The 18,363-nt window shown below is 36.9% G+C and overlaps 1 protein-coding gene across 1 annotated transcript in view; it reads left to right on the top strand.

Annotated features, from left to right (window-relative positions):
* ITPR2 (inositol 1,4,5-trisphosphate receptor type 2) overlaps nt 1–18,363 on the top strand; it is a 523,041-nt gene that overhangs the window by 351,884 nt on the left and 152,794 nt on the right. Inside the window, exons 38-43 of the mRNA XM_049882682.1 lie at nt 4,919–5,027; nt 5,656–5,843; nt 8,125–8,308; nt 9,011–9,267; nt 12,117–12,317; nt 15,042–15,152. Coding sequence (XP_049738639.1) covers nt 4,919–5,027; nt 5,656–5,843; nt 8,125–8,308; nt 9,011–9,267; nt 12,117–12,317; nt 15,042–15,152 — 1,050 coding nt within the window. The remainder of the gene's footprint in view (nt 1–4,918; nt 5,028–5,655; nt 5,844–8,124; nt 8,309–9,010; nt 9,268–12,116; nt 12,318–15,041; nt 15,153–18,363) is intronic.

The raw sequence follows: 18,363 nt of genomic DNA, 5'->3' as shown, positions 1-18,363 counted from the left end.
CACTAGGATTAGTGTCACCCGTCACCCAATGTGGTAACTTGTCACCACTCCTGCCCCCCTCTGTCACCTGTCAGTCATAGGGTGCAGGAAGCCAGGCTACAGCACCTACCATTGGGTGGAGAGGAGGGTCTCTGCCTTGGCCAGTGGGAGAGTGGAAGAGCCATGGGAGCCACAGGAGGGACGGGCTGTGCCACTCCACCCGCTAGGTGGGGTTCGCCAGCTGGCCCTGCCCACTCAGGCCCAGGCAGTGGTGACATTATGAGTTACCACACTGGATGACACCAACCCTAGTGAAGCCCCTGCTCTGAACATATTGAGTTTGAGGTGCCAGTAGGACCGCCAGAAATAGGTTTGGAAATCTAAGTGAATACAGGATGAGAAGTTGAAGAGATTGAGGTCGAGGCTGGGGGAAACACAATTGACAGTGAGACCTGCAAAATTGATTGCAGAAACCAAGGATCAGATGAAATTGTTGTTGGTAAGAGGGAAGGTGGGGAGAGGTTGTTGTTAGGTGCTGTGGAGTCGGTTCCAACTCATAGCAACCCTATGCACAACAGAACGAAGCACTGCCCAGTCCTGCGCCATCCTTACAATTGTTGTTATGCTTGAGCTCATTGTTGCAGCCACTGTGTCAATCCACCTCGTTGAGGGTGTTCCTCTTTTCTGCTAACCCTGTTCTCTGCCAAGCATGATGTCCTTCTCCAGGGACTGATCCCTCCTTACAACATGTCCAAAGTATGTAAGACGCAGTCTCGCCATCCTTGCCTCTAAGGAGCATTCTGGTTGTACTTCTTCTAAGACAGATAGATTTGTTCGTTCTTTGGTAGTCCATGGTATATTCAGTATTCTTCGCTAACACCACAATTGAAAGGCATCAACTCTTCTTCGGTCTTCCTTATTCATTGTCCAGCTTTCACATGCATATGATGCTATTGAAAATACCACGGCTTGGGTCAGGCGCACCTTAGTCTTCAGGGTGACATCTTTGCTCTTCAACACTTTGAAGAGGTCCTTTGCAGCAGATTTGCCCAATGCAATGCGTCTTTTGATTTCTTGATGGCTGCTTCCATGGCTGTTGATTGTGGATCCCAGTAAAATGAAATCCTTGACAACTTCAATCTTTTCTCCGTCGATGATGATGTTGCTCATTGGTCCAGTTGTGAGGATTTTTGTTTTCTTTATGTTGAGGTGTAATCCATACTGAAGGCTATGGTCTTTGATCTTCATTAGTAAATGCTTCAAGTCCTCTTCACTTTCAGCAAGCAAGGTTGTGTCATCTGCATAATGCAGGTTGTTAATGAGTCTTCCTCCAATCTCGATGCCCCGTTCTTCTTCATATAGTCCAGCTTCTCGTATTATTTATTCAGCATACAGATTAAATAGGTATGGTGAAAGAGTACAACCCTGACGCACACCTTTCCTGACTTTAAACCAATCAGTATCCCCTTGTTCTGTCTGAACAACTCCCTCTTGATCTATGTAAAGGCTCCTCATGAGCACAATTAAGTGTTCTGGAATTCCGATTCTTTGCAGTGTTATCCATAATTTGTTATGATCTACACAGTCGAATGCCTTTGCATAGTCAATAAAACAGAGGTTGACATCCTTCTGGTATTCTCTGCATTCAGCCAGGATCCATCTGACATCAGCAATGATATCCCCGGTTCCACGTCCTCTTCTGAAACCAGCCTGAATTTCTGGCACTTCCCTGTCGATATACTGCTGCAGCCGTTTTTGAATGATCTTCAGCAGAATTTTGCTTCCGTGTGACATTAATGATATTGTTCGAGAATTTCCACATTCGGTTGGATCACCTTTCTTGGGAATAAGCATAAATATGGATCTCTTCCAATCAGGTGGCCAGGAAGCTGCCTTCCATATTTCTTGACGTAGACGAGTGAGCATGTCCAGCACTGCATCTGTTTGTTGAAACATCTCAATTGATATTCCATCAATTCCGGGAGCCTTGTTTTTTGCGAATGCCTTCAGAGCAGCTTGGACTTCTTCCTTCAGTACCATCAGTTCCTGATCATATGCCACCTCTTGAAATGGTTGACTATCGACTAATTCTTTTTGGTATAATGACTCTGTGTATTCCTTCCATCTTCTTTTGATGTTTCCTGCATCATTTAATATTTTCCCCATGGAATCCTTCACTATTTGAACTTGAGGCCTGAATTTTTTCTTCAGTTCTTTCAGCTTGAGAAACGCTGAGCATGTTCTTCCCTTTTGGTTTTCCATCTCCAGATCTTTGCACGTGTCATTATAATACTTTGTCTTCTCGAGAGGCCCTTTGAAATCTTCTGTTCAGTTCTTTTACTTCATCAGTTCTTCCTTTTGCTTTAGCTGCTCGACACTCAAGAGCAAGTTTCAGAGTCTCCTCTGACATCCACCTTGGTCTTTTCTTTCTTTCCTATCTTTTCAGTGACCTCTTGCTTTCTTCATGGATGATGTCCTTGATGTCATTCCGCAACTCATCTGGTCTTTGTTCGCTAGTGTTCAATGCATAAAATCTATTCTTGAGATGGTCTCTAAATTCAGGTGGGATATACTCAAGGTCATATTTTGGCTCTCTTGGACTTGCTCTGATTTTCCTCAGTTTCAGCTTGAACTTGCATATGAGCAGTTGATGGTCTGTTCCACAGTCGGCCCCTGGCCTTGTTCTGACTGATGATATTGAGCTTTTCCATCGCTTCTTTCCACAGATGTAGTCAATTTGATTTCTGTGTGTTCCATCTGACGAGGTCCATGTGTATAGTCACTATATTGGTGAAAGAAGGTATTTGCATTGAAGAAGTCGTTGGTCTTGCAAAATTCTATCATTCGATCTCTGGCATTTTTTCTATTGCCAAAGCCATATTTTCTAACTACTGATCCTTCTTTGTTTCCAACTTTTGCATTACAATCGCCAGTAGTTATCAATGTGTCTTGATTGCATGTTCGATCAATTTCAGACTGCAGGAGCTGATAAAAATCTTCATTTCTTTATCTTTGGCCCTAGTGGTTGGTGTGTAAATTTGAATAATAGTTGTATTAACTGGTCTTCCTTGTAGTCGCGTGGATATTATCCTATCACTGACAGCGTTGTACTTAAGGATCGATCTTGAAACGTTCTTTCCGATGATGAATGCAACACCATTCCTCTTTGAGTCGTCATTCCCAGCATAGAAGACTACGTGATTGTCTGATTCAAAATGGCCAATACCAGTCCATTTCAGCTTACTAATGCCTAGGATATCGATGTTTATGCGTTCCATTTCATTTTTGATGATTTCCAATTTTCCTAGAATCATACTTCGTACATTCCAGGTTCCGATTATTAATGGATGTTTGCAGCTGTTTCTTCTCATTTTGAGTCGTGCCACCTCAGCAAATGAAGGTCCTGAAAACTTTACTCCATCCACGTCATTAAGGTCGACTCTACTTTGAGGAGGCAGCTCTTCCCCAGTCATCTTTTGAGTGCCTTCCAACCTGGGGGGCTCATCTTCTGCACTATATCAGACAATGTTCCACTGCTATTCATAAGGTTTTTACTGGCTAATGCTTTTCAGAAGTAGATTGTCAGGTCCTTCTTCCTAGTCTGTCTTAGTCTGGAAGCTCAGCTGAAACCTGTCCTCCGTGGGTGACCCTGCTGGTATTTGAATATCGGTGGCATAGCTCGCAGCATCACAGCAACACACAAGCCCCCATATTATGATGAACTGAGAGACACGGGGCGGGGGGCGGTGGTGGGGAGAGGAGCACAGCAAGAAAACTGAGGACAAAAGGTTATGAGTTTGAGAAAGAAGGAAAACCAAAACATGACAGCAAGAAGGGACACTAGGATACATGTGTCCAGGCACAAAAGGGAAGTATGCTGGGGGCAGGGTGCAGCATGGCATGGGGACATGGGCTGCATTGTACAATCAGAATTGTGTTCAGGGCTTGCTCAATGACTTAAGCTTGGGGTCACAGTTCTCTCACCTACAAAATGGGAGTAACATGTTAGTAGTTGATTTAAACAGTTTAGACAACAATCATTTTAAAAACTAGTTTTTTTTAATTAATAACCAATTAAAATATTTAAGACTTAAAAAGGGAAGATTGAGAGTTATATCTCTGATTCTTATAGGAGCACTGGCACAATGGTTAAATGCTCAGCTGCTGAAAGGTTGGTGGTTCGAACCCACACACCAGCTCTGTGGGAGAAAGGCCTGGCAGTTGGCTTCCATAAAGAATACGGTTTAGGCAACTCTATGAGGCAGTTCTGCTGTGTCACATGGGGTCAATATGAGTTGGATTCCACCTAATAGCAACAACATGATTCTTATCTCTAAGTGATTATATAGCAAAATATATTATTTCAAAAAAATGTCTTGTAACCAGTACAAAATTGAAGACTTAGGAGTTATTGTATTAACGTTTGATACAGGAATACACTGTTTTGCCCACCATCTTCCGAATAAAGCATCTTGCAATTTATGTACAATTACTCTGTTTTATCGAGCTTGTTTTCTTTGGTATGTGCCGAGCACATTTCTAGCTTTTTTTTTTTTTTTACACCAAGCTCCTACAACTAAGGTTTTTGCTTTCCAGTTCTTAAGGTGTTTATTATTACCACAAGTATTCTTACCAACACAGGAACCCTCACTTTTTAAAGAAATCTTACGTTTATAGCATTTCTGATTTTTCTAGTATATTCTATTGAAAGTGCTATTTTTCTTTTTTATTTGGGGGGGGGAAAGAATTGTTATAATTTTATTGAAAAGTATTTGTAAATTTTTGCTTTAGAAAATACTCTGCAGTATAAAATACATTTTTTCCAGGTCTTAACATCATCCATAAAATGTAGGTTTTAATGACATTTTAATATTTACATTTTTCACTTTTATTTGAAAAAGGAAACCATAACCAACACTTTTCTTATCCTTTTTATTAGGGTAACACATTAAGAAAAATACTCCTCAATCGATATTTTAAAGGTGATTATGGAGTTAGTGTGAATGGACACCTGTCAGGAGCCTACTCCAAAAGTACACAAGTGGGAGGTAAGGCTCATCACTTTTGTCTCAGTTTAGAATCCTCATGTTGTCATGTCACTGTTAACTCTAGTATTTTATCTAAAATGGCACAAATGTAAAAGATTCATTTAACAAACATTATTAAAAATCTTTGCACAACTTGGGGTTTACAAAACAACAGATTTGAACATTAGGATTATATCTGCCTTTTGGAAACCCAGGTGGTGTAGTTGTTAAGAGCTACAGCTGCTAACCAAAAGGTCAGCAGTTCACATCCACCAGGCGCTACTTGGAAACTCTATGGGGCAGTTCTTCACTGCCTACAGGGTCGCTATGAGTCGGAATCAACTCAACAGCCGTGGGTTTGACTTTGGGAAAATGATTAAACTGAGTCATAATTTCTTAATCTATAAATTACAGGCAAAAATAAACTAGTTTTCTTCTTCTAAAGTATTTTTTATTAAGCAAAACCATTTAATGATTTAGTAAGTTTTTTTTTAAGTAACTTTCGATTTTTTTTTTTACCCCAGTTTCTATTATATTTAACTTTATAGGGTAAAAAGTACCAGTAATAGATATTCTTAAGGTTTAAGAATTGGAAAACCTTATTTGCTAATTATGTCTGTAATTCAGTTTTTTTCTTTCCTCATCGCAGGAGGCTTTTCTGGACAAGATTCAGATAAGATGGGGATATCAATGTCAGATATTCAGTGTCTTCTGGATAAAGAAGGTGCATCTGAACTTGTCATTGACGTTATAGTGAACACCAAAAATGACAGAATATTTTCAGAAGGCATTTTACTTGGCATTGCATTGCTTGAAGGAGGAAATACACAAACACAGGTACCTGTTTATCATCATGGGCATTACGGTTGTCATTTGTAATTCTTATTGTCATGGAAGCCAAAGGAAGTAGTGTTTTTCTTTAACTTTTCATTACTATCTCAGAAAAAAGTCTATGTATCACATTTTCCTTATAAATCTATGTGATTTGCTGCAGAAACTATCCAGTAAAACAGACCATTCCTTAGAAGTACACTTCTAACATTATACCAGAAATTCTGATTTGTTTAGGGAAGTTTTAGGTCAAATTCCTGAAGATAAAAATAACACTTGAACTTCGTCTAAGAATTAAATTTGTTAGTTATATGAGGTAATATACATATACCCCTAACAGGATATTTGGTATTGTAGCAGGTTTCAATAACATTCACCACCCATCTCATCACCACCCCCACATACGTTTTCAGAAGCTTCAAACAGTAACTACTCGTCACCCCAAATCTCACAGTGCTATTACACTGAACTCCATAATACTAAAAATTTTACTCTATTTCACCGTATTAAAAAATCCAAATAAAAAAAATTTTTTTTTTTAGTAAGTGCGTTTTTCACTGGTGATTGGGTAAATCATTTAACGTCACTAAACTTCATTTTATTAATCTGTGAAATGGAAATAGGAGCACCCTCCATTTATTTCATAGTTGTGTTGCAAGTTTCATTAAGAATATGTTGCAAAAGAATTTCATAAATTCTAAAATTTTGTTATAATAGAGCCATAAGGTTCCTATAACTTCCTCATTAATATACTGGAACCTCCTTCCACCTTCCAACCCCTTTTTATTGAAGATATTAGGGATTAAGCATCAGCTTTTTTTTTTAATTTGTAGGACCGTAGAGGTCTGCTAATGTCGCGTCTATCCTTTGAATTAACAGACTGCACTGTTTCACTGTAGTTGCTATGGTTACTGTGATTTTTTGGCCTGTTTCCTAGAGGAATTGCTAGTCCTCTGCTCAGGAGCTTCCTCTTGTAGGTGTGAAGCTGACTTCTAAGGTTTCATAGAACTCCGTGTATATACATTGCACATATCTAAAATTGCAGGACAAGCAACCACTTCAGACGTTCCCGTGTCATTAGAGTCTCGCTTACAAGTCCCAGGACCTATGGGTCAGGGCTTCAGGCATTCCTTCAAGACAGCAGATCTGCAAGCACCAAACTCCCTCAACTTGGCTGTTTCGATTTTCTTTTACTGGATTATGTTCATTTTTACTTGATCTGAAAATTGTTATTTATTTATTTTGGTACATTTTCCTCATGTTGTCTCTCATCAAGGTTATGTAACTCTCTTTAAATCACTGCAGCTACCTGGATTGGTTTCTTTAATATTTTTTTACTATATATACCTTATTTGTGTTGTGTCCCTCCCATGGTTTTTAGTCTGGATAATTTATAATTTCTCCCATCCCTTTCAAATTATGTCTTCTCTGGAGCATATCACCCCTCCTGTATCTTCCTTCTGCTGGATACTTCCGTAAGGTACTGAGCAGACAATGGCTAGGTCAAATATTCTCAAGTTTCAGTATTTCCCCATCTCACAAAGATCTGTTTTATCATACTCATAGGGTTGAACCCTGTAGACATCATTATTCACTAAAATTCATTTTAAGGTGGGCTTATCCTAGATTCCATGCAAAGGGATGTGGTTAATTATCTACCAAAAGAACTTAGTACCCATTTATCAGTGGATTCCCACAGGTGAGGCTGCCATGGTAACGCATTCTAAATTAAATGTAGTGCAAGTGAAATAAAGAGAAAAATAACTCTTGGTAACTCTCCATGAGGTCACTTTATATAACATGATCACTGGACTAGTGGTTGTTTTCCTCATTATAAACTCATGAGGGCAAGGGATTGTGATTGCTTTTTCTTTTTGTTCTCACTTACTGATAGCATAGGGCTTGGCACATAGTAGGCACTCATGATGTAAGTATAGCATGAGTGCTGGACTTAGAGCATGTGTGTTGAATCAATGCATGACCCTATAATAATATAAAAATCAAAGATCTCTTTCGGTACAACTTCTTACAGTTTGTAAATCTTTTTAATATATAATAAGGATGAATGTGTTGGATTTTGATAGAAAGTGCTAAGTAAATAGAGGCTATTACTAAAAAAAAACATTAAATAATACAAGAGACTGGCAAAACCTGTCTATCTGTGAAATAATAATGGATAGCACTTTAAATGTGTGCTTTTATCTATAATGCTTATGTTTATTTTAAGCATAAAGACACAGTTTTTCTCCTCTTGGGTGTTGATACCTTAAAATATGTTTTCTTGCAGTATTCCTTCTACCAGCAGTTGCATGAACAAAAAAAGTCAGAGAAATTCTTCAAAGTCCTGTACGACCGAATGAAGGCTGCTCAGAAAGAGATAAGATCAACAGTGACAGTAAATACCATAGATTTAGGTAGCAAAAAAAGGGACGATGACAATGAATTGATGACATCTGGTCCAAGAATGAGAGGTAAAGAAATATTTCAGTATTTGGGAGAAAAGAGTAAGAGAAAAGAGGGTAATAGTGTTTAGATACCACTTATCTTTATTTTCTCACTTACCTTGTTCTAATTATCCTAGCTGTGGCTTTGAGCATGGAGCTTCATCCTTAAATTAGTATGGTCTTGGGTTGACCCTGAAATAGCTCTGCAGACCCATACTTAAACAAGACATTATCAGTGCAAATCAACCAGTGGCATGAAAATGTTTGATTTTATTGTGACATGCATGCTAAAGAACAACTGCCTCAAACCTTTTAAGTGTTCATGAAATTTAAACTTTAGGAACAGAAATTATAGCACTAATCTCCTTTGAGAGTTTCTTGGTATTTGGAATAACAAAAGCCTCAATGTACTAAATATGAATTATAAAGATTTTAACATTTTGAAGTTTGCTGTATTTTCCTCACTTTTTGTATATATGGACTCTTATGTTTTATATATATCAGAAAAACATGAGCCCTCCTGCAATTGGCTAAGCATTAAAATCTTTTTATTATGTCCTATTGCAAACTTAACCTTTTGTTGCTATCTTAACTCCTTTTTGGAAAATCGTTGTACCTCTTGTCAGATGTTTTTTTGATTTCATTTTTAAAGAATTTAGGTACCTGGTTGTCTTTTAATTAGCCAAAGGAAATTAGTTCAGAAATATAAGAGCACTGCTTTATTTTCAGTAAGAGATTCATCATTACATTTAAAAGAGGGAATGAAAGGGCAGTTAACAGAAGCGTCTTCGGCAACATCCAGAGCGTATTGTGTATACAGAAGAGAAATGGATCCAGAAATAGACATTATGTGTGCAGGACCAGACGCAGGAAATGCTGAGGAAAAGTCTGCAGAGGAAGTAACGATGAGTCCTGCAATCGCCATTATGCAACCGATCCTGAGATTTCTTCAGTTACTGTGCGAGAACCACAACCGGGAACTGCAGGTATTTATTTTATTTTGCGAACTCACCCAGCGAGTGTGTTCTGATCTACACTGAAAGTGAGACTACAGCCCATGGTTATAAGTAATTAAATTCAGATAAAACCAACAAGGAGTTTTAGAGAGAGAATCAATAAAACCAATACTGCTTCTCTGAAATGGGAAGGAACTTTTCTAAGTGAAGAAAAATGTGAGGAAAATACCTTTATTCATGAGAAAATTGGGCTCATATACTATCATTCTGTGTATCCTCAAATCAAATTGTTTAAGCCTCAGTGGGCATCACCTAATACTAATATTCTGGTATATGATGAGGAAGGTCATATTTACCTCATCTGTAGGGTCGCTATGAGTCGGAATCGACTCGACGGCAAGGGGGTTGGTTTTTTTGGGTATACCTTCCATGGAGCCCTGGTGACACAGTGGTTAAGAGCTCAGCTGTGAACCAAAAGGTCAGCAGTTCAAATCCATCAGCTGCTCCTTAGGAACCTGATGGAGCAGTTCTACTCTGTTCTATAGGGTTGCTGTGAGTCAGAATTGACTTGATGGTAATGGGTTTTTTTAATCCCTTTCATGATTTTATAGGCTTCAGAGGCTTTCATTGTTTCCATCCTAATTCATATTTCATTTTTTTCCTTTTTGTGGTAAAAATATACATGTTAAAACATTGCCCAGCACAACTTCCACATTTACAATTCACCAATTCGTATTTATTAAGAGAGAATATTTACTATATTTATGTCTTCATTAGAAACAAGAGCTAATATAGAAGAGGATATTTTACAACAATGAAGGTTGATGCCTTTGTAAATGAATATAGTCCCGGTCTTAGATATTCTTTGCTACATTTTCCTTCATCAGAGAGATAAACTTAGGGGTGCCTAGGAATGTTGGACTTTTTTTTTTCCATTATTCATACACACTGCTCATGTCACCATGGACAAACACATGAAAGGTGAAAAAGTTAATTGACATGATTGAAGGTGAGTATGTTTATCTGAAAGGGTTCCAATCAGCAGACCATCTTCAGGTGAGACACACCTCCAATCATGCTGAGTCATCCATACTAGTAAGTGGCATAGTTGACTACCCACCAACTAAAAAAAAAAACCCACCAACTAGACTTCAGTAATGAATTACAGTGAAACTGACTGGAATTTCTGCAGTAAATCCTGGGAAGTGTACCACAGCCTCCTGCCCCTGGATTTTCTCTATATGTTCAATGTTCCGAAGAGCACACATCTAATATTAATTAGAGAGACAGCAGAGTTTGAAGATGTCTTCTCTAGTAAGGATCTGGAGTACAGTTGTTCTGGGTTGGTAATAGAGTTAGATTCATATGTATTGGAATAAATGTCCTCCAAGGGGGTGAGAAGCCTGGAATTAAAGGATGTATGAAAAGCCATGACTCTTATGGATTACCTCACCATAACTTGGAAGGACAGCTGCCAAGTTGTTGAAGAGCAAAGGCCAGAAATAATTCCTTCTGGAGGGAGGACACTGGATATAAGCCTATGTGCTCATTTTAACCCATCAAGTTCTGTCAATGTATAACATATATATGTCATATAGCATCTGATCAAACATTTTACAATAGGAGTGTAGGATCAGGCAATGTAGAAACCACCACTTAGACAATGGTTGTTTAAATAAGAATGGTAAAAACAAATTCAAGTAATAAGTTAAATAAATTAATAAAAAATAATTAAGAAAATAAAGGCTTCTCTTCCTGCTTACCCTTTCCCCAGGGGTATTCCCCCCAAAATGACTGTTAACAGTTTGTGTTTCCCTTCAGAAATTTTTGTGTTCCTATAAGCATATAAATTTGTGCATGTATGCCTTTAAAAAGACCTGAAACAAACACATTTGGGGTTATACTATACATAGTGTTCTTCAACTTAGTTTTTTCATTTATTAATATATCTCAGTAATAAATTGCTTATTACTAGATTATGTTTATGGCATGTGGAAGTATCTCATTTTTATAGCTTCTTAGTATTCCAGTGTTTGGATGTACCATTATTTATTTAACCAGTCATGATCCAGTGGGTATGATATGGTTTCCAGTTTTTGCTACTATAAGCAGTGTGTTGTGAACCTCTTTGTGTGCTTATGGGCATATACGGTGTCTGGAATAACTAGGAGTGGAAGTGTATGTAAACTGAAAGTTTTGATAGATGCTTCCAGGTTGCCCTCCAAAATGGTTGTATCACGTATACTCAGTGAACAGTGATGCTGTACTGTTTGTAAGGGATCATTTACTTAAAAGTCATTATTTAAAAACTTGATTGCTTCCTTTCCAAAGGACCTCTTTTTTCTAGTTTCCTTTTGTTCTTTTCTTTTCCCTAATACCTACTATCTTTGCCCTCTGGGTTACATAGTTTTAAGACAATGATATTGAGAAATGTTTATTATGAACTATACTGATAGGTGGAACCCTGCTGGCATAGTGGTTAAATGCTTGGCTACTAGCCGAAAGGTTGAAGGTACAGTGGCTCCGCGGGAGAGAAATGCTGCAGTCTGCTTCTGTAAAGATTACAGCCTTGGAAACCCTATGGGGCAGTTCTACTCTGTCTTACCGAGTCACTATGAGTCAGAATCAACTTGATGGCAACAGTTTTGGTTTTTGGGTTATACTGATAAATGTAGATGCTTGAGGAAAAACCTAGGAGACTTTTTCCCTTAAACCTATAAATGTTTCAATAAATGTAAACACTTTCTTCATAAAGAACAATTCCATCCTGCACTGCTGTGGGGATCTTTTTGAGCTAGGCAGACACACATAGAAGACAAAAACAGTTAGCACAGTGTTTTGTTTTTTAACTCCTTGGGCGTATTTTCTTTTGCCTTTAGAACTTCTTGAGGAATCAAAACAACAAAACAAATTACAACCTTGTCTGTGAGACCCTTCAGTTTTTGGACTGCATTTGTGGAAGTACAACTGGCGGCCTGGGCCTCTTAGGTCTTTACATCAATGAGAAGAACGTAGCTCTGGTCAATCAGACCCTGGAGAGCTTAACTGAGTATTGCCAGGGCCCATGCCATGAAAATCAGGTAACTGTGAAAGCAGTTCTTTATGCAGAAGTATTCATGACTAACTTACTAGCAAAAGGATTAAGTTGGTGAAAGAATCAACCTTTGTGTACCTTTATCTAAAAGGTCTTCTTGCTTTGCCAGATATGTTTACTTTTGTACCAAAATATACAAAGACTGAATTATAGACTGCTGAATACTGTGCCATATTTTTATTTAATTTTATCATAAAAGAAAATTCCCATAAAACTGTTCAAGATGAAAATCAGACTTATTGAAAAGAGTGAGATATGTTTCTTCACCATTGCTCAGCTTTCGTCTCTAGTGAATCATTCCAGGATCTGTAGAATAAACTCCCCTTGGCTCCTCTGTCTCCACTAGAGTGGGTTGTATATATTATCTCCTTTATGCTTACAGTAAACTTTTGAAGCAGGTATTATTGCTCCCATTTTGCCGATGAATAGGCTCAGACTCAGAGATTAAGTGACTTTCCCAGTGTCTCAGAGTAACAGAATCAGCAAGTGGTTGAGCCCTTCCTAAAACTCAGGTCTTTTGAGCACTGGTAAATATAGTGCTCTTTAACTGTATCACGTTTTTCAGGGCAGAGTTTCAACTCTCTCTCCCAGAATGTCTGTCTGTTGATTCCATTTTCTTGGATATTAAGAATACATTGTGGGGAGATGAGCAGAACATCTGGGGCAGTAAAGGCAAGGAAGAGTCACTCTGGAGTTTACTGACTGTTCAACGTCCACTCAAGCATTATAGATCATAACTATGGATCCAACCCTACAAGAAAAGGTTTTCAAATCACAAACATTTCTGGGTAAAATTTTAAAAGAAGCCATTGGGAGCAAACCTAAATGCTTGATACAGGCAATAAATGGGAAAAGAAATTTTCTTTTCTATTGTCAATTACATGTATACACATATACATATAGTACAAATGTTTACACACATGTACATATTCACATAAACACACATATATACATACATGCATTGTAAACATAGACTAAAAACACAATTACTGGCCTAAATAATTTCTTATGGGGATTTTTTCCCTTTTTTTACAATATGTAGATATGACACACTTAAAGAATTTGTTGATTTTGTCCTGTATGTCCCTATATTATTATGTTCCAGTCTTCTAAAGGAATGATACAAGAAAACCTAACTGTTGATTTAAAGTTAAGGAAAAATATACAAAATCAGAGATTTGGTTTTATTGTTGGTAAAACCATGTATAATCTATATATAATAGAAAACACATATATATATATGTATTTTTCGTTTATCCATGGAAAGCCATTTTGTTCCATACTTTTGAGTTCTGAAAGTTATTTACTAAAGCAGGTAAGCTCTAAAAGTAAAAACTACTAATAACATGAACCCCATACTTTGAAAATGTATGGAAAGAAATACGGTTGCTAGCAGATTCCAGAGATGACCTGCAAATAGATTTCCTCTAAGTTTGGCAAACACTTTAATGAGCAGAAGAACCTCAGGAAATGTAGAAGTTGGATGGAAACATCTTCTTCTGCGTTGTCAGGTGTCGTCGAGTCAGTTCCGACTCATAATGGCCCTATGTACACCAGAACTGTGTTAGAGGAATAAAAATTTCCAGGTACAAGGGGAGAGAAAAGGCTTATTTTGAAAAAGCAGTCATTGCAGAGCTGCCTTGGTTTTTCTCTTTCACACTTAACTCACTAGGGGTTCAATACGTTAAACCCCTTGACAATAGGTGCTACGTGAGAACAAGTAGGTTTTCAAATTCCAGGCTGCAAATTCCTGATTTTCCAGTTCTGTAAAATGAATTAAGTTATAGCCCTTTCACAATAGAGCTTAACCTTCAAAATATGGATGTTTATCTCTCGGGATGTTTTGTAAAGTTTACCTAATAAAGAACATTTTATCAATCACCTAAGGAACCCTGGTGGCCACAGTGGTTAAGCACTTGACTGCTAACTGAAAGGTAGGCGGTTTGAACCCAAGAGCCACTCTATGGGAGAAAGATGTGACAGTCTGCTTCTGTAAAGAATTGCAGCCTTGGAAGCCCTGTGGGGCAGTTCTACCTTGTCCCACAGGGTAGCTACGAGTCAAATCAACTCCAAGGCAATGGGTTTGGTTTTGGTTTTATCAGTAACCTAAGTTTAAGAAATCTGCTGAACTTTTATGTCAGTCACCATAATTAACAGGGTGTCCCCAAAACATCAGGTGGCTCCCCGCTGCCCTGCCTTTGCTGCCACCCAGCATGTGCAGCAGCATGACTTGTCACTCGTGTAGGATTAAGTAGCTGCCAAATTAAAATGCTACGTCATTACTACTAACATTTACTTAACAAACCTCTGAAATAAGGGGCACACCCTTTTCGTGAATGGGGATATTCTCTTAGTCAGGATAGATCACATTTTAAAATTCTAAATTTAAGACACTCCTCTAGCAATGAGGTATTTAAGTTAATCATCCTTTTTTTTTTTTAATTTTATAAACCACCAAATAAACCCACTGTAAACATAGTATATTTTAAAAGACACTTGCTTCTCCCAGTGTTCTACACACAAAGTCATTTAATCAATACTAATCAACCAATCAACCAACAGGCAGACTCTCCCTAAAAGGGTAAGTCAAATCTTAATTATGTTTTAAAAGTCAGAAAACTGAAGTGATTCGGTTATTTTATGGCATCAAGATTTCTAGTGCTGTTATGATGTAAATAGAATGTTATTTTACAAACTTTTTGTTTTCTAGACTTGTATCGCTACTCATGAATCTAATGGGATTGATATCATCATTGCTTTGATTCTAAATGACATAAACCCTCTTGGTAAATACCGAATGGACCTGGTTCTCAAACTAAAGGTAAAGTAAATCCACTATTCAGTGAGAAAAATTTACATTTTCTATGTAAAACTCCAAGAACTCTGGTGGTGCAACTGTTAAGCACTCTGTTGCTAACAGGTTGGCATTTTGAACCCATAAGATGGCTCCATGGAGAAAGACCTGGCAACCTGCACCCCCTGGGGTAGTTCTACTCTGTCATATGGGTTCACTATGAGTGGAAATTGACTCGATGGTTCCCAACAACTATAAAACTCCCTTTCAGAGCTGACTCACAATATTCATCTAGCTCTTTAAAAAAAAACATGCTATTACATACTTTTCAACTAATTAATTGATAAAAATAGAGATAGCAAAAGTACAAAAAAACAAAAACCAAACCATGGACAGTGAGTTGATTTCGACTCCTAGCGACCATATATAACAGAGTAGAACTGCTCCATAAGGTCTCCAAGGCTGTAATCTTTACAGAAGCAGATTGCTACATCTTTCTCCTTCAGAGTGGCTGCTGGGTTCAGACAGCTGACCTTTCAGTTACCAGCCGAGCACTTGACCAATGAGCCACCAGGGCTCCTAGCGAAAGTATAATACTCACTAAATTGTTGATAAAATGTCAAATAAGCTTTGAGATAATATTCAATTGGAGGATATTTTATTGAAAGTTCTTTCAAGCAGCCACTTCATGGTTCACTATTTCCCTTCTGTTTTTATTTTACATTTTTCATTATGCAGAGAAGCAAAAAGTGCTGAGCATTCACTACACCAGATATTTTCAATTCATCTCGACTACAGAATTCGACCTAGCAAGTCACAGTTAATGAGACAATGTGGAAGGGGTGGTGTATTTTAGTTTTATGCCTCCTTCCTAAAAGTTGTTCTCTTTTACATTAAAATTTTATTTTCTCCCCCAAATTATAAACCATTTCACACTCCCTTTGAGAGGTTCCTTTAACTCAAGCATTGTATACACTTCCCAGCAGTTCCATTAATCAGAGCTCAGGAGTGCAATGGCATTTTAAAAATTTATTTCATCTTATTATTCAAATGGAAACAGACGAATGTACACAGTAAACTATACAAATTCCAAATGCTGAGGCATGATAATTCAATTGAGAGGAATTATTAAAGACTATGTGATTATATTTAATGTTAAACAGGTAACAAATATCATTGATTAAATATAATTTCCTATGAAGACAGATCTATCTAATATCATAAAAAAAAAAATCATAGGAAATATAATTCAATTTAACTTTGGGTAAATTTATGGCCAAGAAAAATAAAGGTGATATTTTTAAAATTCTGTGTCTAGATGTAGATTTAGATATATAATGGGATGCGTGTATCTTGTACTTACATGAAGATTGTGCTAATGGCTGTTAGTAAGCAAATGTGTCTTTTAATCGAAGTGATGAGTTTGTGCCTTTACACTGTTTACATTTGCAACATGTATAAATTTGGGTTCTTCCATTCATAGATTAGAATGAAGGTGATCCATATGTAGGTTGAATTTGTGCCTTTCACCTCATTAACATCATGCTTCAGTTGGTGAAGTCAGGCGAGGCTTATCTGATAGTTTTTTGTATTTCATCTTAAATTTATCTTTACTTTAATTCATAAACTACATTCAGAAACCTTGGTCTTTGGCTTGTTAAATCCTTTATTAAAGACCATACCTTTAAATCTCACTTTAATTAATACAACTTAATGGGGGGAAATACTAAATAATTCATCAATTTAAAATAAAGCGTAGGCATATATATTATTTACCAGGGTGGGATGTAAAAAAAATTAAATGATGGATATTACTTTACAGTACAAAGAGGTTTTTAGCTATTCAGATAAAAAAATTTTTTTTAAGATTATTTACATTTTTATTTTATAAGCATAATTTATGCATACCTTTTAAAACATGACAGTCAGATAAATCAAGGGTTGCCTAAAATATTAAATGTATGGATTTGATTTGAAATATTTAAATGTTTCTACTTAAAGAATGAGGTGAGTATGCCTTTTAAAACAGTCTGTGAGGTGATGTACGTATTCAGTATGTGAACATATTCAGCCATATTCTATTGGCAAATTTGGAGACTTCAATAGGTAGGGTGCTTTAAATGATAAATTCTCAGTAACATTATAGAGATGTGATAGTTTAAAATAATTAAAGTTTTGCTTCATATCTTTTACACCTAAATTTAATTGCTTAACAACCCATTTTAGGTATACTAAACTTTATATATTCATACAGTATAAGATTTTATGAGTTGTTTTATACGTATGTCTTGTCCTTTTATTTTCATAACTGATCTGTGAATATGAAGTGCTGAATTTGTAAATTGTTTTTTTTTTTTTTTAAAGAACCAGTCTTCCTTTGGGAGAAAGTTTTCTACTAATACTGACACATCCACTTGATTTCTGTAGTATATATAGCTGCTTGTACTTTCAGATTGATTCAGATTTCAGCAGGTCATTTAAAACATTTCTATTCTTCCAACATACAATAAAAAAGAAGATAGGCAAAGGGGGGAAAATATGTTGCCAACAGCATTCCAAAATTGGATCTATTTTAAAGCTATTATATATTAAGCCTGGTAAGCATGGTTCTTTAGAGAATAGTCAATGTTACCAGGTCATATGCTTTGAATTCTATGAGGGTCAGTTTAGATCACTCTAAGAATTTAAACTCTCCATGGACCCTGGTGGTGTAGTGGTTAAGAGCCTGGCTGCTAACCAAACTGACCGCAGTTCAAATCCATCAGCCTCTCCTTGGAAACCCTAGGGGCAGTTCTGTTCTGTCCTATAGGGTTGCTATGAGTTGGAATCAGCTCAACAACAACAGGTTATCAGTCTTGGAACCTTATTAGTATTTAAAAAAAAATTTTTAGGAGATGCTAGGTTGTAAAAATGGGTATTAGAATTGGTACAAATCTGTAAAAAATAAAAATGGAACAGGAGAAAAAAAAAAACCCTCTCTCCCCCATAAAAACTATACCAAATCTTTTCATAATGGGTAGTATCATCATTGTTGTCATCATCATCATTTACTAAGATTAGTCATTTAAAAAGGCTCTTCAGGCTGTACTTTTGAAAGAAAAAATCGTTGGATAGCATTTGGTATTAAAACTACTCAGTCGAATTAATTTGTACAATTGTAACAAAATATATGCAGTAATGTCTACATAGAACCAACAACTGACTCAGCTTAATATCTTGTCCTGTAAAATGTTAACTT

This window comes from Elephas maximus, chromosome 4 (genome assembly GCF_024166365.1).
Source record: "Elephas maximus indicus isolate mEleMax1 chromosome 4, mEleMax1 primary haplotype, whole genome shotgun sequence".
NCBI lineage: Eukaryota > Metazoa > Chordata > Mammalia > Proboscidea > Elephantidae > Elephas > Elephas maximus.
This window is presented reverse-complemented; position numbering and strand designations above follow the sequence as displayed.